At 72.4% G+C, this 18,832-nt stretch overlaps 3 protein-coding genes across 9 annotated transcripts; 2 read left to right on the top strand and 1 right to left on the bottom strand.

Moving 5' to 3' along the window:
• Window positions 1-92: 92 nt before the first annotated feature.
• On the top strand, window positions 93-4,659 carry LBX2 (ladybird homeobox 2). Its single transcript, XM_075037614.1, has 2 exons — window positions 93-724; window positions 3,806-4,659. Exons 1-2 carry the CDS (start codon window positions 400-402, stop codon window positions 4,201-4,203), a joined length of 723 nt encoding a protein of 240 aa, XP_074893715.1. The 5' UTR covers window positions 93-399; the 3' UTR covers window positions 4,204-4,659.
• Window positions 4,660-8,663: 4,004 nt separating this feature from the next.
• Window positions 8,664-13,993, bottom strand: TTC31 (tetratricopeptide repeat domain 31). 6 transcript variants are annotated; one of them, XM_075035316.1, is made up of 17 exons: window positions 13,857-13,993; window positions 13,142-13,203; window positions 12,982-13,030; window positions 12,643-12,902; window positions 12,338-12,421; window positions 12,033-12,101; window positions 11,697-11,864; window positions 11,470-11,601; window positions 11,240-11,381; window positions 10,811-10,901; window positions 10,591-10,732; window positions 10,332-10,433; window positions 10,166-10,256; window positions 9,853-9,991; window positions 9,588-9,662; window positions 9,270-9,372; window positions 8,664-9,139 (listed from the first exon to the last, which is right to left on the bottom strand). In XM_075035316.1, the coding sequence occupies exons 3-17, from the start codon at window positions 13,019-13,021 to the stop codon at window positions 9,014-9,016; spliced, it is 1,764 nt and encodes a 587-aa protein (XP_074891417.1). In that variant the 5' UTR covers window positions 13,022-13,030; window positions 13,142-13,203; window positions 13,857-13,993; the 3' UTR covers window positions 8,664-9,013. The 6 variants fall into 6 exon arrangements, with proteins under 6 accessions (XP_074891417.1, XP_074891328.1, XP_074891234.1 ...); XM_075035227.1 differs by lacking the exon at window positions 13,857-13,993 and adding an exon at window positions 13,467-13,770; XM_075035133.1 differs by lacking the exon at window positions 13,857-13,993 and adding an exon at window positions 13,467-13,770 and having other exon boundaries at window positions 11,240-11,342; window positions 12,982-13,203.
• On the top strand, window positions 13,866-18,794 carry CCDC142 (coiled-coil domain containing 142). Of its 2 annotated transcripts, XM_075034560.1 has the most exons (11): window positions 13,866-13,995; window positions 14,349-14,463; window positions 14,922-16,382; window positions 16,491-16,577; window positions 16,662-16,826; window positions 16,926-17,083; window positions 17,177-17,329; window positions 17,466-17,580; window positions 17,667-17,844; window positions 17,927-18,138; window positions 18,358-18,794. In XM_075034560.1, exons 1-11 carry the CDS (start codon window positions 13,948-13,950, stop codon window positions 18,612-18,614), a joined length of 2,949 nt encoding a protein of 982 aa, XP_074890661.1. In that variant the 5' UTR covers window positions 13,866-13,947; the 3' UTR covers window positions 18,615-18,794. The 2 variants fall into 2 exon arrangements, with proteins under 2 accessions (XP_074890661.1, XP_074890578.1); XM_075034477.1 differs by lacking the exon at window positions 16,662-16,826.
• The last annotated feature ends 38 nt before the right edge of the window (window positions 18,795-18,832 follow it).

Below are 18,832 nucleotides of genomic sequence, written 5' to 3' on the forward strand. Positions count from 1 at the left end.
CCCGGTAGCAGCGGAGAGGGAGCGGTGCCCCCCGCCTCACCACCCCCCTCCCCGTCGGTGGCTCCTCCTCCTCCCGGTGCCCAATTTGCCGCCCCGGCCCCGGGTCTTTAAGGCTGCGGCACCGGAGCCGCGGGGCGGGGGGGGGGGGAAAGCGGCGGCGGTCGCGGAGCTGCCCAGCCCCGCCGAGCGGCTCCCGGCGCCGGGAGGCCGAGCGCTCCCCTCCGCCGCCGCCGCCGCCGGGCCCCCGCCGAGGGGGCGGGCTGCGCCCGCGGGGTTTAAGTGCGGCCGCGGCTTGATGCGCGGGCGGGACGGCGGCGGCGAGAAGTGGGGGGGGGGACCCCGGCGGGATGAGGCGGGCGCGGTGCTGAGGCGGCCCCGGTGCGGGAGCGGGGACGCGCCATGACCTCGGCGCGGGAGGCGGCCGGTTCCCCCCCGCTGCACCCCCCGGGCGGCGGCCGCCGGCGGAGCGCCCTGGACCAGCTCCCGCCGCCCGCCAACTCCAACAAGCCGCTGACCCCCTTCGGCATCGAGGACATCCTGGGGCGGCCCCGCGGCGGGAGCCCCCCCGGTCCCGGCCCCGCCGCGCCCCCCGCCCGGCTCCCCGAGAAGGCGGCGGGGCCCCGCGGCGGCGGCTGCGCCCCGTCCTCGCCGCTCTGCGCGCTGGAGGAGCTCGCCAGCAAAACCTTCCAGGGGCTGGAGCTGGGCGTGCTGCAGGCGGCCGAAGGTACCGGGGCGGCGGGGCAAGGGGGGGGGTCCGCCGGGACCGGGGGGGTGGGGGGGGGACCGGGCAGGTGCCGGTGCCGGCGGGCGCAGGGGGGCAGGGGGGCGCCGGGGCCGCACCGGGGCCGGGGTCCCTCCTCGCCCCCAGCCCGGCGCGGCCCCGGTAAGTTTCCTTCGTGTCCCGGAGGGGCGAGCGCGGCCGAGAGACGCGGCGGCCGCGGGCCGGGCGGGGGCCGGTGCTCGCCCGGGGCCGCGGGGACACGGCAGCCCGGCCGGGGCAGCCCCGGCACCGCTCCCCGGAGCCGCGGCCCGCAGGGAGGGAGAGGCCCGGAGCCGGGCACCGGGAGCCCGAGCGAGCCCCGGCCGAGGCCGCTCCGCGGCGGCGGGTGAGCCGCGACCGGGACCCGAGACACCGGAGCTCCGGGAGGACCGGCCGGGCCGGAGCCGGCAAGCTTTACCGAGAGAGGCGGGAGGGACCGATCCGGCCTCGGGCCTCGGCAGCCGCGGTACCGGGCGGCGGATCGGTCCCGCGGCGGCGGCCGAGCTGCGGCGGGCGGAGCGGCGGCACCCGGCCCCGCCGAGCCCTGACCGTGACCGTGACCGAGCGCAGGGGCAGAACGGCGGATCGGTCCCGTCGGCAACGAAAACCCGTTACCGGCCCCGGCGTCCCCGAGCCCCGGCGGGCTCCTGCAGCGAGGACGGCGGCTCCGGCCGAAACCCGTTCCCGGCGGGGCTGGGCAGCCGCTCCCCGCTCACCGACGCTGCCCGCGGGCGGCCCGGACCGGCGGTGGCTCCCCCGGGGCACCGGGCCCGGCAGACTCGGCGGGTCGCTGTCCCCGCGGGAACGAACCGGCCCCGCCGGTCCCCGGCTCGGCCCCCCCGGGGAAACCCGCCGGGAGAGCGGGCGGACGGAGGGACAGAGCGGCAACCGGGACCCGGCCGCCCGCCCCAGACAAAAATCCTCCATCGGGCGGAGCGCGGCGGCCGCCGATAACGAAAAAAACCCTTACCGGGACGGACAGACCGACACGGACAGACAGAGCGGGGCTCCCGTGATTAACGAAAAATCCCTTACACGGATGGACACACGGACAGACAGAGCGGGGCGACCGCCGTTAACGAAAAAAAACCTTACCGGGACGGGCAGACGAACACGGACAGACAGAGAGCGGGGCTCCGTGATTAACGAAAAAAGAAAACCCTTACCCGGCCGGACAGACGGACAGGGACGGGCAGAGCAGTGTTCCTGTAATTAACGAACAAAAAAAAAAAACGTTACCCAGCCGGACAGACAGACACGGACAGCCAGAGCGAGGCTCCTGTGATTAACCAAAAACCCCTTGCCTGGCCAGACGGACAGACACGGGCAGAGCCGGGCTCCTGTAATCAACGAAAAAAAATTCCCTTCCCCGGCTGGGCAGGGACGGACCGAGCAGCGCTCCGGTAATTAACGAACGAACGGTAATTAACGACGGACACACTGACACGGACGGACAAAGCGGGGCTCCCATGATTGACGAAAAAAACCCCAAACAACCTTTACCCCGACGGACAGACGGACACCGCTGGGCGGATCAGCGCTCCTGTAATTAACGAAAAAAGCCCTTGCCCGGCCGGACAGACAGACAGAAAGGGGACAGCTCGGGGCTCCCGGGATTAAGGTAAAAAAACCCTTTACCCGGCCGGACAGACGGACAGAAAGGGGACAGCTCGGGGCTCCCCGGATTAAGGTAGAAAAACCCCATTACCCAGCCGGACAGATGGACGCGGCCAGGCGGAGCGCGGCTCCTGCGGTAAACGAAAAAAAAATCCCCTTACCCGGCCGGACAGACGGACGCGGCCGGGCCGAGCAGGAGTCTCGTCATTAACAAAACACCGATCCCTTACCGGACGGGCGGGGCGGCGGCCCCGCGGCCAACGGCGAAGGGAACCGGGACCGCGGACAGACGGACAGAAAGGGGTCCCCGTCACTAAGGGAAAGCCCCGTTACCGGCTGGACAGACGGACGCGGCCGGGCCGAGCGGGGCTCCCGCCGTAAACGAAAAAACCAAACCCCTCCGCCCCGACGGACAGAAACGGGAGCGATCGGGGGCTCCGGGACTGAGGTAAAGCCCCGTTACCCGGTGGGACCCACGGGCACGGCCGCGACGTCCCGGGCCTCCGGTAACGAGCGCCGGAGGCCGCCGCAACGGACGGACCCACTGGTGACAGCCCCCGGTGGGTCGGGGCGGCGGCGGCCGGGGGTCCCCGGGGAGCGGGGCCCCCGCTGCGGGCAGCGGGACCGGGACCCTGCGGCCGGTGCGGAGCCGTTACCGGTGCCGCGGGAGGACACGATCCGGAGGTTTCTCTTCCCGTCCGCCGGCAGCAGCGCCCGGATCGGGGCCTCGGGGCCGCGGCCGCGCCGGCAGCGGCGGCGGGGACCGGACCCCGGGGGATCCCCGCGGACCCGGGGCCACCGGCGGCTCCTGAAAATGGTTGAGCCGAAGCACAGGCCGGGGGGGGGGCCGGGCGAACGGGCGCGCTCCGTGCTGCCGGGCCGGACCCGCCGCCCGGGGCTCCCGGCTCCCGGTGCGGGTCCCGCGGCAGCGGGCCGGGGTGACGGACCGATCCGGCGCCGGGGCCGGGGCGAGCCGCCGGCGGTGGAGCAGGCGGACCGGAGCCCCGGGGCCGCCGGACCGCGCTGCCGGCGGGACACGGGTGGGCTCGGCCCCGCTCCGCAGCGAACGGCGGCTCCGGCGGGACCGGGGCCGCTGCGGAACGGCGCGGGGCCCCGCAGGAGCGGCGGGCCGTGTCGGGCCGGGCCGGGCCGGGCCGGGCGGCTCCGGGCTCCCGGCACCGGGGACCCGGCGGCGGCTCCGGGCCCGGTCGGCGTCACGGGCAGGGCCGGGGCTCGGTTCGGTTTGCACGGCTGAGCCGGGGCCGGCTCGGCTCGGAGCGGGTTCGGCGTTTCAAGGCTGGGAAGGGGCCGGCGCGCAGCGGCGGGGGTTGGCCGGGCCGGGCTCAGCTAAGCTCGGCTCGGCGCGGTGCCGGTGCCGGTGCCGGTGCCGGTGCCGGTGCCGCCGCGCTGAGGCCGCTCTCCCCGCAGGTCGGGAGCCGCTGGGCGCCCTGGGGCAGCGCCCGGCCTGCAAGAAACGGCGCAAGTCGCGGACGGCGTTCACCAACCAGCAGATCTACGAGCTGGAGCAGCGGTTCCTGCGGCAGAAGTACCTCTCGCCGGCGGACCGGGACCAGCTGGCGGCCCGGCTGGCGCTCAGCACCGCCCAGGTCATCACTTGGTTCCAGAACCGCCGCGCCAAGCTCAAGCGGGACCTGGAGGAGCTGCGGGCCGACGTGGCCTCGCTGCAGGCGCTGCCCCCCGCCGCCCTCCAGCAGCTGGCGGCGCTGCCCGACCCCCCCCGACCCGGCACCGGCACCGGCACCGGCACCGGCACCGGCCCCGCCGCCGCCGAGCTCTCGGAGGAGGAGATCGACGTGGGGGACTGAGGCGGCGGCGGCGGCGGGGGACCGGGGGGGTCCCGGGCCGGCACCGAGACTGACCGAGCCGCCGGGCTGGACGGGGCGGCCGCGCTGCCCCCGCCCCGGGGGGAATTGGTGCAATTTTTCGCTTTTTTTTCCTTTTTTTGTCCGTCTTTCCTTTTTTTTTTTTTTTTTTTAATTTTATTTTCTATCGTGTCTGTCCCACCGGCCCGTCCGCGGCCCTGCCGCCCCGAGAGCCGGGGGCACGGGGGGGCCCGGCCCGGCCCGCCCGGGTGTAAATATTTGGAATAAAGGCGACACCTTATTAAGGAGCGCGGAGGGGCTCTGGCGGCGGGACGGACGGACGGTCACCCCCGCACCCCCCGGACCGCGAGCACACACCGGGGGGATGCTCCGCTCTGCCGGCTTACCCGGGCCTGGGGGGCCTCGCCGGAGCACCAGAGCCCCCCCACCGGAGCCCCCGGCTCGGCTGCGCCCATCCCCGTGCCCCCGGCCCCCCGCGCCCCCGCACTGCCCCGCGTCCGAGAGCAGAAGGGTCCCCTCGGGGGGTCCGGCACGGCCGGGAATGGGGGGAGATGTTACCCGGTACCGACCCGGGCGGGGGGGTTGGGGGGTGCCGGCCCCGCGGGGCGGGAGCAGCCGGGGAGGGGGCTGCCGGCATCGGCCCCCAAAGCGGCTCCGAGCGCTGGGTCCCGGCTGCGGGGGGATGTCCGAGTCCGTGTGTGTCTGTCCAGGTGCGTGTGGGTTCGTGTCTCCAGCCCCACGGGCACGGCCTCGTGCCGGCTGCAGGGGGGCGCAGGACACGCGCGGGGGGCACACGCCGGGGAGGGGGGCATACTCGGGGGGGGGGGGCAGCACCCGTCCTCCTGTGGCAGATCTGCTCCGGCGGCGCCTTGCCAGCCGTTGCCCCACGCGTGACCAGGTTGGGGCCGGTGCCGCGCCGGGTATCGGTACCTCCCCCCCCGCCCCGCACCTGCCCCGGCCGCTGGAGTCCGCACCGCCCCTCGTGACGTCATGCCCCGGTGACGTCACTGCGAGAAGCGGTGATGTCACTCTCGGATGAGCGGGAGCGTCTCTTAGCCTCGCCCCCGAGGTGAGCGGGGCGGTTCGGGGGGGGGCGGCAGGGAGGACCCTCCGCCCGGGGGGGAGTGGAGGGGTGCGGGCCCCCCCCGCCCGATGAGCGGCTCCATGGCGGACAGCCCCCCCCGCCGGTGCCGCGGGGCGCCCGGAGGCCGCGGGGACGGGCGGCGGCGGGAGGTGTCGGGCAGCTGGCGGCTCCCTGCCCTTGGCGGGGGTCCCCCGGGGCCCCTGTCACCGCAGCTATGCGTGTCTCGGCTGCGAGTCCCTCCAGCATCCATATGAGCCCTCGCTGATCTAATTACGCCGGTGCGAACTTCCGAAGGCAGAGCCGCCCCCCCCCCCGGTATTTTTCGCCGGTTTTAATTGCATTGTCCCGCCCCTCCCCCCCGCGCCGCAGCCGCCCGGCCGAGGGGGGGAGGGGGAGAAATGAGATTTAGCCTGAAAGTGCCTTTGAGCATCCCCCGGGGGGAATTGCTTTGAATTTGACAGGCCGGAGCGGCCCGGGGGCGCACGCGTGGGGCATGCGCGGCTGTCCCCCCCCCGGAGCGCGGCGAGCAGGGGGGGACGACCGTATCCGCGGGTACAGGGACCCCACGAGCAGGGACAGGCAGGGACAGACACCCCGGGGAGGGGGCAAGAGATGGGGGGGAGGATCCCCGGGGGTTCCATCCTGCCTCCTTCTCTCCGGTGCCTGGGACCTCCCCGGGGCTGCCCGACCCTGGCACCCCCCCGCCCGCATGCCCGGCTCGGGGGTTTGTGCACAGAATCACAGCGGAGGACTCCCGGGCTGTGACACCCCCTCTGGCTGACCACAAAGGGTTTAGTCCCAGCCCCGAGCCAGCAGCTCCCCACTGACCCCGGCGGTTGCACAGCCGCAGGGTGGCCACCGCAGCTGGGCACGGAAAAGCTCCCGCTGTGGGGGACAGGGCCTGCTGGCCCCACAGATGTGTCACCTTGCGGCTGTGTCACCCCACGGCCATGGTCACCCCGTGGTTGTGTCATTTCGTGGCCGTGTCAGCCCGCAGCCATGTCACCCCATGGCTGTGTCACCCCACAGTTGTGTCACCCCACGGCCTGGCCCTGGCAGGGGGCAGCGCCAGGTGATGGCCCCTGGCCCCACGGCAGAGCTCAGCATGGATCCGCCGGCCCAGCTGCTCCAGTTGCGCTCCCGGCCCCAGCAGCATCTACCGGCAGCACACACACACACACGCTCAGGCATGCACATGTGTGTGCAGCGTGCACGCCTGTGCGCAGGCACATGCGTGAGTGCTGGACGTGCGCATGCCGGCATGGGAGCAGCGGGGGCGGCCGGGACCAGCCCCGGAGATGAGCTCACGGCTCCGGCTCGTTCCCATCAGGCTGATGCAAGGGAGCAGCTGGCAGGATCACACCTCCGCGCCCCGCGCTGCCGCCTCGGCCCCCACCACTGTGTTCAGAGCCGGGCAGTTCAACCCCACCAGACCCCTCTCCCCCTGCAGCCTGCTGAAGCATGGTCGGGACCCCACAGCCTCGGCCCCAGCCCCGCACCCCTGCACCCTACGGGCCCACCCAGGGCAGGGATGGGCGTACTGGCTCGGAGGAAGGGGCTCAGGCCCCCGGGATCTTCTCTTGTCCCTGCAGTGCAAGCCAGTCCCAGCACCTCCGTCCCCTCTCGGTGCAGGGCGGCTGAGGGACACTGAGTTCCTTGGCGCAGCACCCTCACCATGGCCTCTGGGCTGCTGCCCCCCCACCCCCAGCTCCACCACCCCCTCCTGCCCCATGCCAGCCCCTCCTGGACAGCTAATCGCGGGCGGAAGCATCAGCCTGGCCGGGCAGTGTCTGGTGTCGCCGCTGGCCGCCCCACGGGAGGTTTTGTGGCGGGAGACGGTGCAGGCGCCGGGCACGCTGCCACCACCAGCCCTGTGTCCTGCCAGTTCCCACCGCTCCACACGGCCACACAGCGAGGCCTGCCGGGACCACCGTTGGCACGGCCAGCCCACCCACACCGCTGGCACAGGCACCGTGCGGGGGACACGCGGACACATACATGTGGACAGACATCGGGACATGCACACAGAGGAGCCTGGGGCTGCGAGGCACCACATGCAGGTGCGGGAGCACCCACAGCAGAAGCACCCATGGTGGCCACGTGTGTCCCCCAGCCAGCACCCGCCGTGGTTCCCTGGGGACCACCGACCCCTGCCTGGAGGGAATCGGCCCCCAGAGAGGTTGCCCCGGCTCAGCGGCCTCGGGGCAGCGACCTGCCGAACCCCAGGGCAGGCCGTGCCCATCACCGGGGCCTCGGGGCAGCTCCCGCGGCGGCGGGCGCTGCTGGTGCTGGGGGCTCTGTCAGGCTCAGCCCCCCGCCTCTCCCCTCCCCACGCACGCTCGTCTTTTTCCTCTTCCAATTTTCTGGATGATTAACTCGACTGCTGTTTCCTGACAACCTCTGCTGTTGGTATTAATTTCTTTTAACTAGTGATTAATTACTCGCTGTCTCCCGCGCTCCTTCTCCCTGTTGCCTATTTGCATATTAATCAAATTCTACTTGATGGCCTGCCTGTCACCTCCCTGCCACGGCCCCTGCGACTCCCGTCACCTGCAGATGACATTACAGCGGGGCCGGGGGCCCAGGGCGGAGGCACCGGGCTCTGTCCGCGTCTCCCCCCCCCCCGCACCGGGGCCGCGGCACAGGGCAGCAGGAAGGACGCGCCGCGGCTATCACCGCTGCCTCGGGGCTGGCCCAGACCCGCAGCCCGGGTACCGGCCCTGCCTGGCCCCCAGCCGAACCCTGGGACCCCCCGCGGCCGCGGAGCTGGGGGGGGGGGTCCCCGTTACTCCCTGGGCTAAGGCAGCCCCCGGAGCGGAGCGGGTGGTCCCGGTCCCCGGGCAGACCCCGGTTCTGTCCCCCCCCGCTACAGCCCCGTGGGAGGGCGGACGGCTGCTGGGGGGGTGGTGGAGGAGGCGAGACGTGTCCCGGGGGGGTTCTGCACTGGGAGGGGGGGGAGTTGCTGCACACCCGGTGCTGGGGCTCCGGTACCGGCGCCCGAGGATGCCCTGGGGCACCGCGGGGAGCCCTGTCGGGGCCGGTGGGGGGGAAGGCAGCCCCGTCGGGGCGGGGGGGGGGGGGGGGGGGAAGCAGCCGCTTAGCACCGCCCCACACCGGAACCGGCCCCGGGAGCCGCCGCGCGGGCCGAGGCCGCCCCCTGCTGGCCGCCGGTGGGGCAGTGCGGGGGTCCGGGACGGCGGCACCGGGACGGCGGCCGAGGGAAGGCGAGGGGGGGGGAAGGAGCTTCACCGACACCGGCCAGTCACCCGGGGGCAGGGAAGGACGGACAGCCGGGGGGGGACACAGAGGAAGGACAGACGGCCGGGGGGACACACGGAGGAAGGACAGATGGCCGCCGCTGGCTTTCAGTTTTATTAAGAACCCCAAAGTGGGTACAAATCCCTGAAGGAGCCACAGGGAACGGCTGTCCCTGGGCACAGCCCCGTCCCGCTGCCGGCAGAGGGAAAAGGCACAGGCAGGGCAAAGGCAGGGCGAAGGCAGGCCCCGGCTCAGCCCCGGTACCAGGGGGAGCGGGGGTCCCCACTGCCGGCCCCCCTGCCCAGCAGAAGGCACCCCACAGCGGGTGCCCCGGCTCCTCCTGGGCTGGGCAGCTCAGGTCCTGGGCCCCCTGGGGTGGGGGCAGGCAGAGCAGGCAGCCCCAGGCAGGATCCGGCTCCACTGCCATAAGCTGAGGAGACCCCCCCCCGGCTACAGGAGCCCCCCGAGGGGGGCACCCGCCTTGCCACGGGGCTCTAGGTGCTGCCGGGGGGAGGGGGTGGCGTGGGAGGGGTGCTTGAGCTGCAGCGCCAGCCTGCTTCCCTCCACCTCGGCATCCTGGGGGGGGGGGAGAGGGGGGCAGAGATGAGGGCGGGGGGGGCCAAGCCCAGGACATGGCACCATGGCCCCCTCCTCCAGCCCTGAGGGGCTGCGGGGGCCCAGAGCATGGCGCCCACCCTCAGCTCACCTGCATGGCAGCATAGGCTGCTTCTGCCGCCTTCTTCCGCGTGTAGTTGATGAAGGCGCAGCGCCGCTCTGGCAGCATCCGGATGAAGCGGATCTGCCCAAACCTGGGGGGTGGACCGTTAGCACCTGCCCCAGAGAGACACCCCCCCCCCCCGCCATGCCTCCCTCACAGGGCCAGGAGCACCAGGGAACGGGTGCAGGGCTGGCAGGGCACCAGGGCACGGGATCTTGGCACCAGGACAGCAATACAAGGCAGGACGGGCGGGGGGCTGGTGGGGCACCGGGGGGCTGCGGGGGCTCAGCAGGCAGACATGCTCACCGGCTGAAGGAGCTGTGCAGCACCTTCTCGCTGATCTTGGCAGTGATGTTCCCCACCCAGAGGGGATAGCAGTCCCTGCCAAACCACACCAGCGTCACCAGCAGCCAGCTCTGTCCCACACACCAGTCTGAGGATCCCGCCCCAGCACCACCAGCTCCATGGGAGCTCTGGGATGCACCTGCTCCTGCCCACCACCCCCAGCGAGCACCAGTCACCGTCCCAGAGGGGCACGGGGCCACCCCGTCCCCACCAGCCGCGGCCCTACCTGGCAGGATGGGTCGGAGGCAGCGTCTGCTGACTGCTGGCCGCAACCCGGCTCTGGCCTCTCGCCTGGTTCCTGGAGGTCCCAACGGTCACGAAGCCACCTGTGTCTGTGTCCCAGCAGCTCCCGCTCGCCCACTCCCCTGCCGAGAAGCAGGGATGGGCTCAGCTGGCTCCGCAGACCGGCATGGCCCTAGCAGCCCCCCCAAGACCTTCTCCAGTCCTGAGACCACTGCCCAGGTCCCCCCGCACCCTGTGGCTGTCAGCTCTGCCAACAGCTCCAAAGCAAAACCACTGCCAGCGCCAAGGTCCCTTACCGGAAGGAGGCAGTGGTGGCTCCCCAGCCTCCAGCAGGGACGGGGACAGGGGGATCCCCCCCGGGCTGCGCTGGCCACGGGAGCTGTTCTGCTGTGGGGTGAGACAAGGTTCAGGCCCTGCGGTGCGGCAGCTGGGGATGCCAGGGATGCCGGAGCCGGGACTCACCCGTAGCAGGGCCCGGCAGGCCTCCAGCTGGGCGGCCGCATCGGCGTTGGCGCCATCCAGGCGCAGCAGCTCCTCGAACGTGCTGACGGCCTCGGCGTAGCGCTGGGGCCAGCAGAGAGGGGCTGAGCTTCTGCTGCTCACTCTGGCCCCCCGCCCAGCTCTACTGGCACCTTGCAGCCCCCCACCCAGCCCTGCTGGCACCCAACGGTCTCCCATTCTGCCCCACCGGCACCCCATGGCCCCTGCCCAGTCCCGGTACCTTCAGCCCCCGCAGTGCCTTGCCCTTGCGGAAGAAGCCTTTGGGCCAGCCGGGCTGGAGCCCCAGCGACACCTGCGCGTCCCTGAGCGCCTCCTCGTAACGCTGAAGCTTCTCATAGCAGTAGGAGCGGTTCCCAAAGAGCCTGCGGGGAGACCGGGATCGCTGCTGCCCAGGACCTGCAGTCCTTGGGGAATGCTGCTCCCTGGCCCCCCTCACTCACCGGTGCTCCCTGGGGTTCAGCTTCACGGCCTCCGTGAAGGCCTGCACGGCCTCAGCGTAGCGGCCCTTCTGGGCAGCCTCGTTGCCACGGCCTGTGGGGAGAGCATCGGCTGCTGCCGACCCACCGGCCCGGCCGGGGAGCAGAGCTGTGCCCCCGCCCGCAGCGGGGACACAGGCATTTGCTGGGGATGAGCAGAGGGGAGCAGGACGGCAGAGAAGACAGTGGCTCTGCTGTCACCCAGCCGCAGGGGAAAGGTGCCTTGGGGACAGGCCAGAGCCACGTCAGCCTGTAAAGAGCCGTGCCAGAGGGGAGTCCTGGCACAAACCTCCCTGGGGCAGACCTACCCACAGAGCTGAGAAGCAGCAGGGCAGAGACCCCATGTGCCCACCCCCTTCCCTCGCAACCTGGGGGGGGGCCTAAGGCACTGACCCGCGATAATCAGGCTCTGCTCCACCACGCTTGTGTCCAAGGGCACAGTCTTGGGCTCGCGTGCCTGTGGGGTGGGCAGGCAGGGCAGCGAGGCCTTGGGTTCCTGTGGGGTGGGCAGGCAGGGCAGCGAGGCTTTGGGTTCCTGTGGGGTGGGCAGGCAGGGCAGCGAGGGCTCAGGTGCCCATGAGGCGGGCAGGTCACTCCCCAGGGCCCTGTGGGTTCCAACTCACCTTCCCCAGCGCTCTCCTGCCCGGCTCCACATTGTCCATCCTGGCCGGCTTCTCCTTCCCAGGTGCCGGCAGCCTCACGCCTGCTTTCTGCCGGGCTTTGAAGACGAAGGTGCAGCTCAAGTCCAGCTCATCCTGGGAGAGGCAGGGTGGGCGAGGCGGGCAGAGCCCCAGGCCCATCCGCAGGGCAGACCCTGCACTAGGCTGGCACCCATGCCAGAAGCTCTCACCTCCATCTCCTCGGCCTTGGCCTCCTGGCCTCCTCTCTCCTCTCCCAAGGAGGCTGTGCTGCCCCCGAGGCACGGGGAATGGCTGGGGCCCGGCCAGCCCTCCTGCTCCTCAGCATTGCTGTTTTGCGGGTGCTCAGCACCTGCAGGGCTGCTCAGGGATGAGGTGCTCTGGAAGAGAGAGCAGGAGTGAGACAGCAGCTGGGGACAGTGGGGCTCTGCCTGCCCACCCCTCTCCCCACAGCGTCCCACCTTCAGAGACGTACAGGACCCCTGAAGGCTGCTGTGGCACCCACAGCCAGGCAGGGTCTGGGGTGAGGCGTCAGCGCAGTCACTCACCAACTCGGCTTCCTTCTTGCTTTTCAGCTCTTGTCCCAATTTCTCTCGTTTCTTCCGGTCTTTCTGCTTCTGGAAACCGGAGAGTGAGCCATGAGCAGGTACCAGGCAGAGCAGCGCAGACCCACCCCCGGTCCCATGCTGCAGCTCTGCCTCAGCGCTGCTGCGGGGGTGGGAGCAAGTCCTGGGCTGCCCCCAAGATTCACTTCCCTCCCAGGGCAACAGCAAGGCTCAGGAGGATGGGAAATGCGGGCAGCTGCCTGCATGCTGTGGGCTGTGAGGGCAGACCCCCCGCAGGGTGTACCCACCTTCTTCTTCAGCTTTTTTTTCTCTGCTTTCCTTTTCATGCGTTCCTCCTCCGCCACCAGCTCCTGCGCATTCCTCTCTGCTTCCTGGGGGAGCGACGCTGTGAGCACCAGTGCCTGGCACCGTGCCATGGCCAGGAGAGCGGGACAGCCCCGGGTGTGGGCAACGCTGCCAGCCCCCAGCCACTCCCCCCCAAGGAGATGGGAGAAGAGGGACTGGAGGATGCAACAGGGCCGAGGTGGGGGCACCGTGGGGAGCAGAAACAGGCAGCAAACAGGCAGCCCGCGGGCAGGGAGGGGGCCCTCACCTCGGCTGTAAGCTGGTGCCTCCAGGGCGCGGGCAGCCTGTGCATCTTCACCTGGAGAGCGCTTGGTGGGGGGTGAGTGGGCAGAGCTCCCTCGTACAAGAAGGAGCTCTTGAACCCGCAGAAGTTGTAGGGGGGGTCGCTGTCCTCGCTGGAAATGTCCCAGTGCTGGCTGAAGTCTATCCACTCCTCTTCCTCTTCATCCTCATCATCCTCCCCGCTGGACTCCTCCAGCCGGCTGGGGTAGTACCAGAAGCCCGGGTCTGCACAGGGAGAACCGGGGCCGTCAGCGGCAGCTCCCCCCCCCCGCCCCGCCCCGCCCGGTGACTCCTCCCGACTCACCGCGGCCGAAGACGGCCCGGGCCCCGGACGCTTCCCCCATCGAGACGGCCTGCGGCGGCACCGGCAGCTGCAGCGGCGGCGGCGACGCTGCCTTCCGCGGGGCTCCAGCCGCCCCCGGGAGCCAGCCCCCGGCCCCAGCCCCCGCCGGCCCCCCACATACCTGCCGCTGGCTACGCTCGGCATCGGCGGCGCCGGGCAGGCAGTGCCGGGGGCAGAAGGGCGCTGCGGGGAGCGGAGCCAGCCCTCAGCCGTCGGAAACGAAACCGAAACGCGGCGGCGGGGCGGGGGCCGGGCTCCTCCCGCTCCGCCGCCCCCCCCTCCCCAACCCCCACCGGCACCGGGCACCCCCGCCCCGCCCCACCGAGCACCGGCCCCGGCGGGCCGGCTCACAGCGCGGCTCCCGTCGCTGCGGGACCCTGTCCCGGCCGTCCCGGGACCCGCCGGTCCCTGCCCCGGGATCCCCCGGCCCCCTCCCCGCCCCGTACCGCCGCTCCAGCCGCCGGGGCCGAGCACACAGCCCCAGGGACAGGCGGCGGGGGCGGCCCCCAACCTGGAGGCGCCCAGGCCCAGCCCGGCCGGGTCCCGCGTCCCGCCCGCCCCCCGCATCGCCCCGGGCCGCCGCCGCCGGAAGTGGGGCAGGGCGTGGACCGGAAGCGGGACGGGAAGCGGACCGGAAGTGGGGCAGTGCGCCGGCTGAGGCTGCCTGGCCGCCATGTTGGGTGCGGGCAGGACGGCGGCCCGCGAGGCCCGCACCCAGCAGCACCGGGGCTCCGCGTCCCCTCCCGCCATCCCCGCCTCGCCTCAAGCCGCGGGCCCGGCCGCCTCCCGCTGCTCAGGACCACCCCCCCGCCTCCACCGGGGACGGCGGCGCTGACCTCGCAGCGGGTCAGCCCTGCCCGTTCCTCCGGATTAGCGCGGGCGCGGCCTAAGCCTATTTCCTCCCACCGCCCCCGGCGATGGCCCAGCATGGAGGACGGCGGCCCTGAGCGTCGCGGCGGGGAGCCCTGCCTGCAGGTGAGGCCCCGAACGGACGAGGAGACCCCCGAGCTCAGGCCGCTCAGCGGGGACACCGGCTGGGCCTCGGGCCCGGTGCCGCCGGGCGACAGCACCGGGCCCAAGGCCGCTCTCGGCGTCTCCTTAACAACGGCCCGATGGGGGCGTGGCCTAGCTGGGAGGCGTGGCCCCGGCGGGGCGACTCCGCGGTTGCCAGCGGCGAAGGGTGGGGCCCGCTTTCCCCGGCCCACGCCTCCCTCCCCGCTAGCCCCGCCCCCTTCCCCGCTAACCCCGCCCCTTCGCCGATAGCCCCGCCCCAGCCCGCTCCCGGGGCCGGTTTGCGGGGGTCCTGACCCGTCCGCGGACCCTCGTAGGTGGGTGAAGGCGATGGCGCCGGTCTGAGCGGCCTCATCTTCCTCCTCCGGACGGCCCGCCCGCCCCTGCTCCCCCCGGGGGATGGGGCTGCCCGGGGGGAACCCGCCGAGACAGGTGAGGGGCTGGCCCAGGTCTGGGGGGGGACGACAGAGCCCGGCCGTGGGACCTTCTCCGGTACGGGCCCGGGGGGGCTAATCCCCCCCATCGCCCATGGACCCGTGGCAGCAGGGGGGCTGGAGGGGAAACCCTGATGAGGTACAGCCTCCTGAGAGGGGTGGGCGGCTGCAGGGGGCAGGACAGGGGACAAACGCTGCACAGTTAATGTGGAATTAACGTGGAATTAACGTCTAACACGTCCAGAAGTGTCGCTGGCACCTGGCAGCCCGCTGGGACAGGTCCTGTGCCAGGAGGGGCTGGGGGGTCTCAGAACCAGCGCTGGCAGGGCCGGGGTGGCTGCAGAGTGGCGTGGCTGTCCCACTGTCCCCTCTGGGTACCGAGGCAGAGCCGGGGTGGCCATGGGAAGGGGCTGCCCCCCCCGCCCTGCCCCACACCCAGGGTCCCCGTCCCTGCAGGCAGCAGCTCCCTGGGGGGCCTGGCCCGCTCCCTGCAGAAGGCAGAGGCCATGCTGCGCAGCTGCGTCAGCCCCGGCCTGCGGCGCCTGCTGCCCCCGCGGCCCCGCCAGCGCGGCTACGACGGCAGCGAGGACGAAGAGGAGGAAGAGGAGGAAGAAACGCCAGCCTTCCTGGCCCCGCTGGAGCAGAGCTTCCAGGGGCTGCGCCGCTGCCTTTGCGTCTGGGAGGACCCCCGCACCGAGACCTTCCGGGGCCACGTGCGGCCCCAGCCCGGCGACGGCACCGCCGCCTTCTCCTACCACCCCGTCCACCCACGTGTGGCCGAGCGCGGTGCCGCCCTTCATGCCCTGCTGCAGCACCGCCACCACCTCCGCCTCGCCCGCGACTACAGCCGCCGGCTGAAGGCCGCCTCCGACTTTCTCCGCCAGCTCCTGGCACTGGCGGAGCAGCCGGAGCCGCCGGCGGGGGAGCTGGGGGCCACCTGGCCGCTGCGGGGGCTCTGCCAGGAGCTGCGGATGCATGCTGGCCACTGGAGCGGGCTGCGGCGGCGGATGCGCAGCGACCCGTGGCTGCGGCCGCTGCTGCTGCGCAGGCACGAGTCGGTGGCACACATGCGACGGGCGCTGCTGCTGCTGGCGCTGCATGCTGTGCGGCTGGCCGAGCGCCACGCTGAGGTGCGGCTGCGGGGGCTGGCTCGGGCCAGTCCCGCTGTTGCCCCCTCCCCGGCGCTGCTCTCTGACCTCTTCCAGGGCCTGGAGATCTACAACCAGGTGGTGGGCGACCTGGCCCTGGAGCTGGGCACCGCCGGTCACCTGCCCGCTGGTGTTGCCGGCTGCCACAGGGTCATGGGGGACCGCTCCCATGCCTTCCCCGCAGCCAGGGTGCTGGGGATACTGGCGGCTGAGCGGGGCTGGCTGGTGGCCGAGCGGCTCCAGCCCCTCCTGCAGCCATGGGACGGTGGTGGTGGGGCAGAACACGTCTGCTGGGAGGATGCCATGGTGCCTTGGCCCCCAGAGCGCAGCACCACGGTGGCGGCGGACACAGGACCCTCTGGACGGGAGGAGCTGCCAGGCCTCGCTGGGGAGCTGAATGCACTGTGCAGGGAGGACGAGGAGCTGATGGGCCTCATCCTGGGGGGCCTGGTGGCCTCCGCCGACAGCCTCTGGCACCACGTCCTCCGTGGGCCCAAGCAGGAGAAGCCGGTAGCAGTGAGCCCCGAGCCCCTGGAACTGCTGGCGTCCAGCCCGGGCACGGCTGCCGGGCCAAGCTCTGCCGGCTGGAAGTCGGTGCGGTGGCTGGACGCCTCCCGCGCACCAGCGGCCGAGGCCCTGCACGCCCAGTACCGCCCGCTCTTCTGGGGGGCTGCCGGTGCCACGCTGGGTCACCGCCTGGGACTGCCGCACTGTGGGGCCGGCAGGACTGTGGCTGCCGCGAGGGAGCTGAGCCGCACTCTCGCCCAGGGTAGGTGGGGGCCAGAGCGGTGGGGCTGTGGGGGCGAGGAGTAGCTCCCCAGCTTCCCTCCAGTGCCACCACGGGGTGCACTGGCCCTCACGCCCCGTTCCCCTGCAGCCCGTGTTCCCCGGGAGTGCGAGGAGGAGCTGGGACAGCTCTGCCTGCGCCTGCTCTGCTGGGGCGTCCTCTGGAGCTGGGAGAGAGGTACGGGGCGCGGGGGGGGGGTACAGGGTGCGGGGGTACGGGCAGGAGGGTGGCGGGGGGCTGCTGACTGGTGCCCCCCCACAGACTTCACCTGCGCCCTGGGCTCGGGTCTGTCCGACAAGTGCTCGGGGGAGCCGGTGCTGGTGGCAGGACCGGTGCGGAGCAGGACGGCATGGTGCCTGCAGCGGCTCTACCCAGCCCTAGCCTTCGCCCTGCGCTGCCTGCGGCCCCTGCCCGCCTGCCTGCCTGGTGAGTGGGGTCCCGTGGGATGGGGATGGGCATCTCGGGGGTCCCCTCTGGGCTCCCCCCCCGGCCCCTGTGTCACCTCTCATCCCCTGCCTCCCCCAGGATGCCCCCCTGGCTCGCCCTGCCTGCGCCTGCAGGTGCTGGGCCGCTGCCTGGCCACGGCGCAGGCTGCCTGCTCCTGGCTGATGGGCAGAGCCTGCCGGTACCTGGCGGCCTGGGCCCTGCCCCAGTTCCTGCTCGTCACCCAGGGGGACCTGCAGGTACGCAGGGGACAGGGACCCATGGGTGGGTGCGGAGCCTGGGCTGTGGGGCTGGCTGCTGGGCAGGATTCCTCTCACCCCTCTTCCCTCCAGCTGCTGAAGATGGAGACAGAGAGGCTGGTGGTGCTGGTGAGCGGGACCTTCCCGGAGCCTGGGGATGCCCCCCCCCAACTGCCCCCGGCCCTGCTGTCCCACCAGGAGCAACAGCTCTGCCAGCAGATTCACTCCATGGCTGCCAGCATTCAGGTACAGCCCAACCATGGGAGCCGGCTGGAGCCGTGCCGTGCTGCGCCAGGCCCCAGTGGTTCTGGTCCAGCTGGGCACAGCCAGGGGAGCCGCAGGGTGCCGTGGGGCCACCGTGCCACGCTGGCTCTGCCCCCAGCTCTTCTCGGGGGAGGTGCTGAAGATGTTCTCCACCGACTGCAAGCGGATGTCGGCAGAGATCTTCGACCAGACCATGCCGCTGGGCAAGCACTGGAGGGTCGGCCTCCGTGCCGGTGGGTAGGGGTGCCTCGGTGGCGGGCAGGGCTGCGGGCAGGGCTGCGGGCAGGGCTGAGCGGGTGTCCTGTTCCCTCCCCTGCAGACCTGCCCAGCTCCCCCAGCGCGTACGCGGCGGCGGCGGCCCAGGCGGTGCTGGGCCAGGTGCTGCAGGGCGCCCAGCTCCTGCCCCGCGATGCCCAGGCGCCTGCCCTGGCCCGGGTGACCACGGCTTTCTTGGAGGCTTGGATGGATCACATCCTGGCCCAGAGGATCAAGTTCAGGTAACGGGTGGCGGTGGCGGCGGGGCTGGGCCGGCACGGGCAATGCCGGGGCGGCCGGGCTGAGCGCCGCCGGTACCCCCAGCCTGCAGGGAGCCTTGCAGCTGCGGCAGGACTTCGAGCTGGTGCGGGAGCTGGTGGCGTCGGAGCGCTACGGGCTGGCCCCCGAGACCCGGCAGTCCCTGCTCTCCCTCCGAGTCTTCCAGCAGATGGACGGGGCCATCCTCTGCCTCCTGCAGCAGCCCGGCGGGGCGGCCGGGGGGGCCCCCCGCCCCTGGCACTCCCTGCGCCGCTGCTGTGAGTCACGGGGGGGGGGAACGGTGATGGCCCCCCCACCTGCCACGCTTGGCTGCCCCACGGGCTGTGGCCGTGCCAGGCCTCGGCAGACAGCAGTCCTGGTTTTGGGGAGCGCGGGCTGGGGGGCAAAAGCTGCTTCTCGGAGCAGCCCTCGCCAGGAGGGAGGGTCCAGGATCCCTCGACCCCCCCCCCCAACTTCCATCTCCTCTCCCTGTCCAGGCTCGGACGACGGTGCCCACCCACAGGAGCTGGGCGCGGGCAGCCTGCACGGCCTGGAGACCCTGGAGACCCCAGCAGCGGCAGCGGGGACCCCCCCGTCCGCCGCCAGCGCCGAGGTGCCGGCACGGCTACGGAGCGGCGTCCCCGAATCCTACCTGTCGGGCAGCCAGCAGCAGTGGCTGTCGCTGCGGCTTCACCGGGCCCGACGCTGGCGCGTACCCGGACTGCCCTGCGTCGGCAACAGCCCCGAGTCCTGACCGCGCGCGGTGGCAATAAAAGGGGCTGAGCCGGGGGTCCCCGTCTCTGTGTCCGTCTCCGTCCCCTTTCCTGACCCCGGCTACGGCTGGGAGCTGATTCCGGCACCCGGATGGCTCCTGCATCCCCAGCGTGGCCGGAGCATCGCTCCCACCTTCCTGCCTGCTGCTGCCTGCAATCTCTCCTGCCTGCAGCATGCTCGAACCGGCCCCCGTTACGC

Source organism: Buteo buteo, chromosome 1 (genome assembly GCF_964188355.1).
Source record: "Buteo buteo chromosome 1, bButBut1.hap1.1, whole genome shotgun sequence".
Classification (NCBI taxonomy): Eukaryota; Metazoa; Chordata; class Aves; order Accipitriformes; family Accipitridae; genus Buteo; species Buteo buteo.